Source organism: Mustela lutreola, chromosome 7 (genome assembly GCF_030435805.1).
Source record: "Mustela lutreola isolate mMusLut2 chromosome 7, mMusLut2.pri, whole genome shotgun sequence".
In the NCBI taxonomy this organism is placed as follows: domain Eukaryota; kingdom Metazoa; phylum Chordata; class Mammalia; order Carnivora; family Mustelidae; genus Mustela; species Mustela lutreola.
Window position 1 is genome coordinate 6,939,805 of NC_081296.1, and position 13,648 is coordinate 6,953,452.

The 13,648-nt window shown below is 49.8% G+C and overlaps 1 protein-coding gene across 2 annotated transcripts in view; it reads left to right on the top strand.

The window, feature by feature from the left end:
• HOMER2 (homer scaffold protein 2) overlaps nt 1–7,229 on the top strand; it is an 88,003-nt gene extending 80,774 nt beyond the window's left edge. For both annotated transcript variants that reach the window (XM_059179879.1, XM_059179880.1), the window contains exon 9: nt 453–7,229. In XM_059179879.1, coding sequence (XP_059035862.1) covers nt 453–641 — 189 coding nt within the window. In that variant the 3' untranslated portion in view covers nt 642–7,229. The remainder of the gene's footprint in view (nt 1–452) is intronic.
• The last annotated feature ends 6,419 nt before the right edge of the window (nt 7,230–13,648 follow it).

A 13,648-nucleotide genomic window follows, 5' to 3' on the forward strand; every position in this document is an offset into this window, starting at 1 on the left:
CTGCCTCACTGAGGACAGGGAGGCCTTGGCCTCTCCGTAGAACGGAGGAAACAAGTCACTGCGTGGTTTGTCCCCTTTCTCTCTCCCATAGCTGAGCTCACGTGTAGCCTCTGCGGACCCTTCTGGGAGGAGGGCCTGCACATTTCCTCTGCTGGGCCTCTGTGAAAGGGCCCACTTGCAGCCGGCTCCTCCCCGCAGGACCCGAGCTCTGCACCGGTGTAGGGCCGTCCTTTACCAGGCCAGAGTGGGTCCTGCGCTCCGCCTGTCAGCACCTCGGCGGGGGAACAGGCAGGAGAGCGGGGCGCACCGGGACGCCCCACATTCTGCACTGATGTTCCCAGTCACAGGCCCAGGAGAGGGGGCGAGAGGGGACAGCTGGGCTGGGGCAGGGTCTCGGCGGACGCGCCCCCTTGGCTCTGCTCCAGGCCCTTCTCGCGTTGGTCTCGCTGCAGGCCGCAGAGAGAGACAATCAGAACCTAGAGGACAAGGTGCGGTCCCTCAAGACGGACATCGAGGAGAGTAAGTACCGCCAGCGCCACCTCAAGGTCGAGCTCAAGAGCTTCCTGGAGGTGCTGGACGGCAAGATCGACGACCTGCACGACTTCCGCCGCGGCCTCTCCAAGCTGGGGTCCGACAACTAGGGGCTGGGCGGGGGGCGGGGTGGGCGGGGCGTCCTCCCGTGGGCGGTGCTTCTGTCCACGCGGGGGCGGGGCTGGGGGCGGGGCGTCCTCCCGTGGGCGGTGCCTCTGTCCCCGCAGGGCGTGTGTGTCGGCTGGGGGGGAGGGGGTGCGTTTGCACTCTGGTGGTGGGTGGTGCGGTCGCTCTCGCCTCTCCCGCTGGGCCAGGCTGCGGACCCCGGGAAGCCGCTGACTCAGGAACCCCGCGCCGGGTCCCCCGTCAACACGCGGTCAGGGCGGGGACGGTTGTATCTTTCTCAAGGGCTGTTGCAACCGCACCACCTGAGCAAGGTGTTTTCTAATCCAAATACGCACACCCTTTACACCTTCGGAGGAGCGTGGAGTGTCCGGGTGCCCGTGGGGAGGCGGGGGGCACGGGGAGCAGCTGTCCTCCGGGTCAGAACCCAGATGCTTTCTAGCAGCCACTTAGTAGACGCTGGTCGAGAAAGAACAGGTGTCGGGGGCGCAGGGGACCACCTGCCTCCCCTCCGCCCCCTCCCTCCCACCTCCTGTGTGTAGGGTTGCCACAACGGTCCTTTCCCGGGTTTTAATTTCGGAGCAGATCGCTGTGCGGTGGGAGCCACACGCGGTGACGGTGCCTGGCATAGAGTAGGTGCTTAATAAATATTTGTTCGATTAAACATTTAAACAGCACTTAGTGTTTTAATCAACCCCCCCAGCGGAGTCCATCGGACCCTGTTGGACAATCCATCCTCTTGCAGCGCTGGACAGGAGTTGGACTGATGGTGTGCAGTTCAGCTTCTGGATTGCCTCTGGGTGCCCCCGGGCAGGGTGGGTGGCAGAGGAGGCAGCAGGAGCTGGTCCAAGGCCGCTCACTAGCCCATCCATGCTGCTCTGCCCCCGGTGCCTTTGAACTGGGACCACCCTGTTTCTCTAGGGTGGGGCTGTAGGCTGGGACCCCATGTTGGGACTGGACAACTAAGAAATAAATCACAGGAGTTCTCAAGAGAGAGTCTGCTCAAACTGTCTGAGCCTTGGCCTTAGCGACAGGAGCTTCTGCCCCTGCCCTCTCTCTGTTCCTGCTGAGGAAAGGACCAGAGCCATAAAGCCCTCCTCTCTTACTGAGTTTCTCAGCAGGGCCAGGGGCATCTGGGCTTCCTGCATGTGGCAAGATGGTTTGAGTCCCTGGCCATGGGCATTTCTAAATGCCTTTCTGTGTGATGGAGTCTTTGGTGTCTCCTTACCCCCCTTGCCTGCTTTGGGAACCAGCAAGAGAACATCTCCTTCTAGAAAGAGTTTCTAGAATTTCCCCCTAGTGGATCTGGGTGAACAATGAAACAGCCTGAGGAGGCAGGTGGGCACATGCACATGTGAGCCAGGCCCTGGGATGAACCCTGCTGTTGAGACCATGTCTCTGAGCAGAGAGCTCCTGTCCGGGTGAGGGAGGGAAGGCCAGCCGGCTGGGCACCCGGGCACCTCGGAGTGGGGATGGGGGGCGCACCTGCAGGCTGGGGAGCAGCTCCGCTTGGACACACTGGACTCATGGCAGACAAAGTGGAAATTATGGTCTCTGGTGGTCTCCGGATCTTGTGCTCCGGTGGTACTCTTGGTGACCTGACACACGCTGCTGCTGGCCTGCGTTTTCCCCGGAGTCCCAGATGGCTCTCAGGGGAGTAGCAAGCAGCTCCCTGCTGGTCAGGAGCCCAGATTGCTAGGCTGGCCATGATTCGGCCCTGTGGCCCAGCGCCGACTCCAGGGGTTTCTTCTCAGGACAGGTCAGCCCACCTATCAGCAGACGGGACCTGGAGCTAGTTGCCTGGGAGCAGTCCACGCTGGGGTCCCAAAACCTCAGCTCGGGGCGTCAATGCCCGCCACCCCGTCTGCTCAGTGACTTACAGATCTGGAAGGAACAGTCTTGGCTGACTGGAGCCTGCTGGGGGGTGGGGTGGGGGCACAGTCACAGGAAGATAGAGTTGCCAGAGCTCTCTGTGTGTCCTGCAGCAGTGACAGTGGGAAGCTCTGTGGGGGCAGCACCATGACAGTGGGCTGCTGCGACCCTCCGTGGTCAGGACCCGTGGTCCCTGGGAAGTGTGGTCAGCGCCTTCCAGGTGGTAGGATCTGCACTGTGGCCTCTTATGTTGCAGCCCAGGAGCCAAGAGCAGGAGGGGCTCCCCTGCGGGTGGCGTCAGGTTCAGCGGGGAAGGCACCCCAGCTATAGGAGAGCGCTGGCCGTTCACTCCCTTCTGCTTTTCTCTAAAGATCTTAGTGCTTCTTCGCTGACTTTATTTAAGAAAAGATGGCCCTGGGGGCAACATGGAGGGTCTGTGGAGAGACAGGCCCTGGCACCATGAGGGTGGGTCCCATGGGTGCTGCGTGTATCCTACCTTCTGCCAGAGCCAGTTCCATGCCCTCGCTTACGGGAACATCTGACTACACAGATGTCCTTCAGTCGTCCTCACCGAGGCCGAACACGGGCCTCACACCTGCCTCACACTCGTGCACCTGCCGGCCAGGCCGTACTGCTCGGCCATGGTGAGCCAGGACCCCACTTCCTTGCCAGGTCACGTCTCCTGAGGTTGACGTGTCCAGGGCTGGTCGCCTGAGCGGGGATTAGCTTTTTTCCTGCATCTGTGAAACCTGGGGCCTGAAGGAGGCGAGGTGAACCGTGGAACCCCTTCATCATAATGGGCCTTAAAAATAATTTTCCTCCTGGGGCGCCCAGGTGACTCAGTCAGTTAGGCGGCCGACTTGATTTTGGCTCAGGTCATGATCTCAGGGTCCTGGGATTGAGCCCCTTGTGGGGCTCCCCACTCAGCAGAGGGTCTGCTTCTCTCTCTGCCTCTGCCCCTCCCCCTGCTTATGCTCTCTCTCTCTCTCAAATAAATAAATCTTTAAGAATAATAATAATTTTTCTTCTAAGTAAAGACCCAACTGGGTGCATCAAAATCGAGAAGGACGGGGCAGGGGGTGGGGGGGGTCTTACTAGTGTCCAGGGACTACAACCCCCAAATGACAGGTTGGGACAGTGTGGTCACGCCTTGAAGGTAGAGTGAGCCAGCATCCATAGAGACCTGGAGCTTGGGTGGCCCTTCTGTCCCGTGCTGTCCTGCATGCTGTCACGTTAGACCTCAGGTGGGTGAGAGCATTGGGCATTGTCATTCCCCATTTTGCAGATGGGGAACAGAGACAGACAGCGACATGCCCGTCACCCAGCAGCCTTCATAGGCTCTGCGTATCCAGCTCTTCCGGACCTCGGTCCGGTGTCTTTCTGGGCGCCATGCCACTGCTCTCCTTCTGTGACCTTTGCGTGCCAAGACAGAAGTTCCCTGGGACCCTGATGAGGGCACATGGCAGTTAAGTCATTTTAATATATGTCCACAGCAAGTGATGATTTACAAACGAGTGAACCAGAATTATATTTATAGTCATTACAGACCGTAAGTTCCATGTTTGAATGTCTCTGGCTCTGCAGAGATCTTTCTGAGAGCATGTTGGTTAAAACAATGTCCAAGCTCTGAGAGGCCAGATCTGCAGAACACAAACATTGCAAGTTCTTTGTTTTTGGCTTGCTTTGGTGGTAGTAGAGTGGATTGTCCAGAACAGGTGGGGAGCCCTGAGAGGGCAGAGTGGGGAGGTTGTCCAGCCGCTGCCCACTCCTGCCCGACACGAGCCAGCTCTGGGGAAGGAGCAGGCCAGCCCCATGGTTACAGCCGGGTGAGCGGGACCTGGCTTGACCCCAGGAAGACTGTCCAGGTGGGCAGTGGTCTCCAATCCGCAGGCTCCCTGTGGACTGCTCCAGACTCAGGCAGCCCGTGAACTCTGCCTTGAAGATTGGGGGTACCCGGTGGTTTGGGTAGATACTGCATTTGGCGTGAAGCATCGAGTCTGGGGTAGTACAGAGTAGAGCTCAGACCATTCTAAGGGACTGCTTTTGTCTAGAAATGGAGGCAGTGTTGGATAAGAGCCAGCCACCGGGCAGGCCACGGACTGTACCGGGGTGTACCTTAAAAGGGGGCAGCTGTGATGGGATTTTAGAATAGGCGTTCAAAAGAGTCTGCCCTTTGAGATGGAGACCGTCATGCCCTTTGCTCGTCACTGAAAGTGGGTTGTTTGTGCCACTGGTCCTTCTAAAAGTCACGACTCTTTAATTTCCTTGAAATGTCACTGGATTTTTGAAGCGCTGACAATTTATATAGAAGCTTGCAATCATTGTCTGTATGTATTTTTAAATGATGAGCATGGTTTAAAAGGAGCCTAATTCTGAGCATGGTTTAAAAGGAGCCTAATTCTGAGTACATGATTTCTTCAAAAGGAATATCATATATTTGGAGGGGCAGTGGCGGTGGCATCACAGAGAGGGAATCCTGTGCAGAAATGTATGTTCTTTACCTGTCTTTTCTGTACATCTGTCTCAAGGGTATGGGGTTTTCCTCTTTAAAAACCTGCCAGGCAAGAAGGTGACTTTTGGTAAGGTGAACTTAGGAGTGTGTGTGTGTGTGTGTGTGTGTGTGTGTGTGTGTGTGTGTGTTTGGAAAAAGTGGGAGAAACTATAAGGAAGTGTTTTAAATAAAAATATATATATACCTAAGAATGGTCTTTGATAATCTTGGTAGTGATGCTGAATGTTCTGGAATCTGTTTCTGAGAAGAGTTTGTGGGTCTTTTGTTTTGGGTCAAATTGTACAGAGCCCTACTCTCTTTGATGATGCAGAGCCTTGTGAAAAGTGGTCCCCGAGGCCACACAGACCCCTGGCACACCTGGCAGAAGGCCAGACTGTGGGACATTTTGGCAGATGATTGACAGGTCTGATGATTGGCAGCTGTGGGGAACGTGTTACTATTTTTACCCTGTTGTACTGCTTTCAATGTAAAGTCCTGACTTTAAATAAATTGTAGCGATGTTTTGTGATATAACAGCCCATTAGGCATATCTTATAACAAATATAAGAATTTAATGATTAGTATGAGGTGGTCATGTGGACTCTCCCAGAAGTATGAGGGCGTGTTTCTTTTTCCCTTCTTAAATGCATTTTTGGTACCTAAATGATATATACATTTTTCAAAAGAAACTACAGATGAGTGAAAAGAAAAAAAATCACCTGCTATTAGACCATCTGATTATAACCACTGTTAACATTTTAGTATATCTCTTTTCAGACTGTTTTTAATGCACCTATATTCATTTCATTTCTTTTTCATGAAATACAATTATGTTACACATAACTGTTTCGTAACTTTTTTCAATTGTGACATTATATCATGACTATATGTCACTCGAGGTAAATTTCATCATTTTTAATGTCTATATGGGTTTTCCCACGGATACTTGGGTGGTTCCCAATTTTTTTAGTCACGGTCAAGGATATGATGAAATCCATTGTTCTAAAATCTTTGTAAACTTGTCAGACTTACTGAGGATCATTTCTAAAATCGAACTCGGTAGTTCCGAAGTGTGGGGAGCAGCACCCACGCTGCTCTGTGTCTCCTCCTGTCCTTGCTGGGCATACGGGAGACTGCACTCGAGCCCCCTTATCTGAAGTCATGCAGGGTCCTGTGACCTTCTGGTCAGTGAGACCTGAACAGAAGAGACCTGGGAAGCTCCCAGGCCAAGACTGTGAGATGCCCATGACCCGTTCTCCAGGCTGTGCACCCTTGCTTACACACAGGGTGATGTCCCGGCCCTGGGGCGTCTGTCAGCCGGGGTCCTTGAGGGACTGCAGAAGAACCTCCTTCTCCCCTCACGCCACCCACCCACGCACCTGCACGGAAATGGAGCGTGGGGTAAACGGTAAGCCTCGGGCGTCACACCACTGGGGTTTCAGGGCTAATTTGTCACTGCAGCTTAACATGTCCTATCCGGACTAACAGAAAAGGCTACACACATTTTGGGGACTTTTAATATATATTGCCTCTAATTGCCTTCCTGAAAGATGATTCCAAATTATACTCCCACCAGCATTGTGTGAGAATGTCCTGCTCCCCCTTTAACACTGGTGTTCCCGTGGGGCGGTGGCGCTAGTTTCAGTATGCATTGTTTGATTCAAGTGTGACCCTCACTCGCAAAACTATCGGTTGGAAAGTATTCTTTGGTACTTCACTTACTCATCTGCTCTGGTCCCTTTTCTCATAAGATGAGTAGCTTTCTTAGTGATTTCTAAGAAATTCTTCCTTTCCCCATAAATATCTCTAAAAAAAAAAAAAAAGTACGTATGGCTTTTTAAAATGTTTGGACATTTAAGCATTTCTTTCTTTTTATTCAAACCTATCCTTCCCTTCATGCCTGCTATCTTTGCTGTTAGGCTCATGAAGATCTTTCGGATCCTAATTCCGAGACTGTATAAATAGTCACCAGGATTTTATTCTTACACTCTCATTGTTTTTAAGCAGTTAAATCTATGGTGGGTGGGGGGATGGGTGAACAAAGGGAAGGAGATTAAGAGCACATGCATCATGATGAGCAGCGAGTGAGAGAGAGGCTTGTTTGATCACTGTATCGCATGCCCGAAACTAATGTTAGTGTATGCACTATACTGGAATTTTTTTTTAAAATAGGCCAATAAATAAATAATAAAAATAAAGTGAAAAAAAAAAAGCTAAATCTATGATCCATCGGGAATTTTTTTTTTCCAAATTGGGGAATGTGTCCTTTCTCTACAGATAGAGAAATTCCATTTTTTGCTGTATACCCAATCCTTCTATATCATTAAGTGTCCTTCTGAGCTTTCTGTGTGACACGTCTGGCACTGGTACCCCATTGTTTGCCATCGCATGTTTAGACTAAATGTCTCCACGAATTAAACGTTTTCAAAAAAATTTTAGTACTTTTTGTATATGACTATTTCTAAAAGAAATTTGGGATCATTTTGTAATGTTTAGAAGAATTGGGTGTTGGATCATGTAAAAATTTATAGCTTACTCTTATAATTCTTCAGAGAGAAGTAATGTCTTTATAATATTTCAACTTTGATTTCAGTAACTTTATAAAGTATTATGTAACCTTGGTATATTTTTTCTAGCATGGGTCATTTTTGAAGCTGTGCTCCTATTGTAAACAAGCTCTCTTGTTCGTTGTATTTTCCAACTGCTTACTGTTTATATAAAGCACTACTTTTTTAAAATGAAAATTAGACTCACTGACTTTTATTTAAAGCATAAGAGCTGTATAAATGTACACATTAGGGGAAGACATAGAGACTCAAATTGCCCTATAATGAAAATCCCTCTGCCCTTAGACAGTCAACAGTTGGTGCATAGTCCCCCCATTTTTTTTTTCTAAAAATGTTTTTCTCTTTTATCCTTCTGAGCATATGCTACACTACAACTCTTCCACTACTTGCGTTTTTTACTTGGCAATAGATCTCGGGTATCTTCCTGGGTCAGTACACGTCAATCTACCTCATTCTTAGCTCTGCATAGAGAGCAGTGAGTGTGTATTCTGGTTTATTTAATGTGGCAGTTGGTGGTTCATCTTGTAACCAGCCAATTACTGAGATTTCTTTTCTTCTAATGGTTTTGTTGTTATTCTTTTGCCTCTCTCAGGTAGATAATGGTTCTGTGGTGATGATAATTTTACCTCCATATTTTTAATTATCTTATTTCCTTTCCTTATCACATTGATCACTTTTGGAAGAACGTTAAGTAACATGTATATAATTGTACTGGTTTTGTACGTTCTTCATAAATGTTTTTTTTACTTAGCAAGAATACTTCTAGGGGCACCTGGGTGGCTCAGTGGGTTAAGCCGCTGCCTTCGGCTCAGGTCATGATCTCAGGGTTCTGGGATCGAGTCCCGCATCGGGCTCTCTGCTCGGCAGGGAGCCTGCTTCCCTCTCTCTCTCTCTCTCTCTGCCTGCCTCTCCATCTACTTGTGATTTCTCTCTGTCAAATAAATAAATAAAATCTTTAAAAAAAAAAAAAAAAAAAGAATACTTCTAGTGTTTCTCTAGAAGTATAAATTTGACTCTTAGTGTAAGATATTCTTAACATTTGAATTTATATATTAAAATGATGTCTTTCTAGTTTGCTGAAAGCTTTATGAGTAATGGATGTTAGAATTTTATTAAATTCCTTTTTTTCACATCTGTCAAGATGATCAAATGGTTTTTATCATGACCTAAGAGAAATCTTTTTCATAGACTTGTTAATGTCTAAGCTCTCTTTGCATTTCTAGAAAAGCCTGGTATAGGCACAGTTCTTTTAATATAGATCTCCACCCAATGTTAACAGTGGTTATTTATGGTGGGTTAGTTTATGGTAGATTTTTATTTTGTGTTCTTGTCTGTATTTTCTGATTTTTCTACAAGTCTCATGTCTTACTTGTATAATAAAAAGAGCTTTAAAGTATGAAGAATATTCTGAATTTGGCTTGCTCATATCTTCAGATTTTTCGTTGTTAAGATGGATAGTTGTGTGATTTTTTTTGTCTTGCTTTGTCAGGTTCTGGTGTTGGGTTTATGTTAATTTCTTTAAAAACAAAACAAAACAAGAACTTGAGGAGCTCTTGCTCTCTTTTTTTCTATGCCCTGGAAACAGTTTAAATAATACTGAGAATTTTTTGCTCCTTCATGTTTTTATAATCTGTGTAAAACTGTCCAAGTCTAGTGCCTTTTTAGGAAATAATTCTTTGACACCTTTTAAAATGTTTTCCAGGCTCATTGGTCTCTGCAGACTTTCTTCCTATTCTGTGGGTTTGGGGCCATTTAAGTTTGTTAATAAAGATTCCATTAAGATTTTCAGATTTTCCTGTGTGGAGCATTATCCTTTCTCATCAGTAACATTGTGTGTCTGTGCTTTCCCTTTATTCTGAGTGGTTTTTCCAGAATTAGTTTATTTTATCAGTCTTTTCAAGGCACTTAAATCCAAATTTACTCTTTTACCGTTTTATGATTTTTTGTTAGTTTTTGTTATTTCCTTAATTTTTTTTCACTTTCTTTAGTTGAATGCCATTTTGACTTTGTCTAATTTAATTATGGACGCGTTTCCTAGCAATTGTAAGGTTGTGACTTCTCTTCTGAATACTTCTTCATCCATATCCCTCAAATTTTTAAGTAGGGTGTTCTAAGTTATAAACAATTTGCAATTTCAGATTTGACTTCATTTTTCACTGGAGAGCTATTTGAAATTATGCTTTCAAATTTCCAGGTATTTTGATATTTGCTGTTGTTGTTTTTAACATTTGTTACACATTTCGAGTTTAACTGCTTTGCTATCAAAGAGGGTATGGCCTGTACAGTTTCTGCATTAGCGTCTACTGCTATCTTCTTGGGACCTAACAACTTGTCAATTTTAGTAAATATTCCTAGGAAACTGGAAAAGAAGATATATTCTCTGAAGGGAACATAATTCAGTCTCTCTGTATTAGTTTGACCTTATTAATCTTAATATTATGGACAGTTAATTTTTACTTACTTGATCCATTAAGACTAAGGAAAGTGTGTGCATCTCCCACTACTGTGGAATTTCTATTTCTCTCCTGTTTCTAATGGTTTTTGCTTAATGTGTTTCAGTATGATGTTATTTGGCAAATTATCTTTTTATATTTAAGGCCAAAATATGTCCCTTTGAAGACTTGTATACCTTTGTGAATTTCACTTGATTTTATTGTAATAGAGTTGTTTATGTAGAAATACATAGTTCAGTAAAATGTTTGTGTCTGTTTTTAAGTCAACAAAAATCTTTCAGGATTTCAAAAATCCTTTATATCTTAAGAAGGTATGGGGTGCCTGGGTGGCTCAGTGGGTTAAAGCCTCTGCCTTTGGCTCAGGTCATGCTCTCAGGGTCCTAGGATCGAGCCCCGCATCGGGCTCTCTGCTCAGCAGGGAGCCTGCTTCCCTTCCTCTCTCTCTGCCTGCCTCTCTGCCTGCTTGTGATCTCTGTCTGTCAAATAAATAAATAAAATCTTTAATTAAAAAAAAAAGAATGTATTTTGGAAGCTCTTGATCTCCCCAAGGGAAGGTTGATGTTCTCTGGGGTCGCTTCCTGAGCCAAAGCAAGGATGGCAGTGGGGGGTGAGGTCCATATGCTTTTGGTGGAACAGATTGAAAGTTTTTGAGTATGTTAACATTTCCAGTTCCTGCTTTGGGACAGCCCCATGCTTGAGTATGCTTAGGGAACACCTGCCCTTCAGGGGGTGACCTTTTGCCTTGATGGGGCCAATACCAAAGCTCTTCCCAACCCAACAGACATGTTTCTTCTGCAGGTCTAGCAATCTGAGCAGAAGGCAGCCGAGTGTATTGTATGTTTGTGTTCCTGGCTGTGCGGGGAAAGTTAATCTCAAAGACTCATTCTACCAGAAAAGATTTTTTCAGAGCTGTTTGAACAGATATTCACGTGACAAAGTCTTCATCAGGCAGAGAACCAACTCTTCCCAAGCACGTGTAGGTGGTGTGACTCTCAACCCACAGCTCAGGAGTGGAAGAAACAAGATCTCTCTTCCCCCCTCAGTCAAGTTCGTTCTTCCCCCGCTCAGTCAAGTTCGTTTCTGGTTTGAGTTCCCATTCTACCAGGCCCGTGCAATTTGATCTTGGTCAGTTCTGGGACCCCCTTTTCTTCAGTGTGAGTCTTCAGAGGTCCTGGGGGGGCTTACATATCTTTCGAGGTTTGGGGAGGAGGGATCTTGTGCCTGCCAAAGTGTCCTCTGTCCCTGCCCCACTCTGTCTCCCACTCTGCTCCCTCTGGGTCCTGCTTGTGTTGCTTGGGAGTACGAGAATTTCTCAGATGTTGCCCTGCTCTGGCGATCGCTCAGCGGCCGTCCCGTTTGACAGCACAGGTTTCAGGTGGAGGGTGATTTAGCCTGAAGGAACTGCTGGGTAGGCCAGATGTGTTGGCGTAGAAGCTCACCAGCGAGTGGAAGTGTTTCTGTGGCCACGGACACAGGCTCTTTGCTGACAGCTCCCGTCCGCAGGCCCTCAGCTACATTTTGGGTTAGCCTGTGGCCCTGCCTGCCATGAGAGCCACCTCCCTGCGGGGTCTCCTCACACCACATCGAGCCCTGCCTTCTGCCTCGCGGGACATTTGGCCAAGTTGACCTGCCTTTTGAAATAACCCTCCCGAGACACTTAAGTTTTCCTTCCCCGTCCTGTCTCACTTCTGACTATCCCTCCTTCCCCGACTCCTCCTCCTGCTTTGGAGTGTTGGGGTCTCCAAGCATCCAGCCCAGGGCCACCTTCCCTGACACTCTCCCCCAGGCCATTTCAGGACCTCTGTGGTGATTTCATCAGCAGCCGCCCCGCCTCCCCCGTTCAGCTCCCATCCTCCAGTGCCGCCGCCCTCCCCTCTGCGCTGGCCCATCTTTGCTGCCTGTGCAGCGACTCGTGATGTTGGGGTCCTCCCTCGGGCTGTCTCGCCTCTTCACCCCTGCCCCACTCTGCAGACAGACCACCCCACCTGCTCCCGGCCTCCATCATCCCGGAGCTCCTCCACCCTCTAATTCCTCTTATGAGAGGCTGCCCGGAAGCCTCTTCCCAAGGCTGGAGACATCAGGTTCTAGCCCACGCCCCACCCCTGCAAGGGGACATGCTCCCCACCTGGCCGGCCTCTGCTTCTCCTCCGCTTGCCTGGAACCCTTCCAGAAGCTCTGCCAGCCTGGGAACGCAGAGGTGAGAGTCCCCAAGTTTCCCCAGGTATGTACCTGCAGGGGTGAGGTGAGACAGTATGTTCTGGTGCTAATGGAACCCAGCTGATTTGTGGAGGGAGGGGTCTGTGGGGCCCAGAATGGGGGCCGGAGCACAACCGGCTTCTCCAGAACCGGGAGAGCCCAGGCCACTTTGAAGGGCCTCAGACCTGTGAGACCTCGTGCTTCCAGGCCCCCGCCCTGGGAAGGAGCCCACTGTGACTCTGTGCCTGCCTCACGCTTCCCTTGCCACAGCCCTGAGTTTGTGGCCTGTGTGTGCCGGCGGTTGGGGGGTGGTCTGCAGACCAGAGGCTTCGGGGCTACCTGGGGTTTCCAGGCCCTCCCGGAGAAACTTCCTGGATTAGCAGCCCAAAACTGTCCACAGCCCAGTCTCTGGAACCTCGGACTCTGTGACCTTTTCATGGCAGCAGGAACCTCGCAGCTGTGACTCAGGTTACAGAACTCCAGGTGGGGAGACGATCCTGGATTATCGGGCAGGGGGGGCGTCTAACTCATGGGTTCTTTAACGCAGAGCACTTTCCTGGCTGATGGCAGGACAGTCCGAGAGTGAGCGGCTGCTGGCTTCAGAGCTGACCGGAGGCCACCACCGGGGAACGCAGGTGCCTCCAGAAACGGGAAGAGGCAGGGAAGCAGCCTTTCCTCTTGAGCCCCTGGAAAGGCACATGACCCCGCTGACACCTTGAGGTCCGCCCCGTGGGGCCCCGGCGGACTTCGCACCTTCAGAACCGTAGCTGATGGTCTGTGTGAAGTGTCCGCGTCCCTGGGAGCTGCTACAGCGGCAGCAGAAAACCATAGGCCCCTCCCGTGAGCTTACAGACCTCAGCATCACAAAGCTCTGTGTGTAAATTCATTCACTTACACGGGCTCACCTGGCGGGTGGTCGTGAGTGGGAAACCTCATGATCCCAGCACCTGCTGCCCCGTCTCGATCCCCTGCTCAGGTTCCGAGAGGGGGTGAAAACGCACGAGCAGGTAAGTCCGATTTTCTCAGCTCCTCCTCCTCCACGGCAGGGCACCCCCGAGAATGCTGCCCCTGCGGACGGCTGTCCTGGACCAGCTCTGGCCGGAGGGCTGTTCCAGGTGGGAACTGTGGCCTCGGTGGGCTGTGCTTGTGGCTAGGGCTGCAGCGGGGGAGGCAGTGGGCGGGGGCGGGGCAGGAGGCCGTGGGGTAGACGCTGAAGGATGGGTGTGGGTTTGCCAGGACGTGGGGGCAGGGGACATCCCAGGCACAGAGGTCTCAGCGGGGGCAGCTTGGTCTCGAGGACACACAGCGGGAGGGGCGGGACTGCCCAGGGGACTTCTGCCAGCTCCGAGGGTTGAGGACTCAGTCCCGGTCCCCAGTGGGCTGCGGAGAGGCTGGGGAGCCGGGAAGGCGGGTGG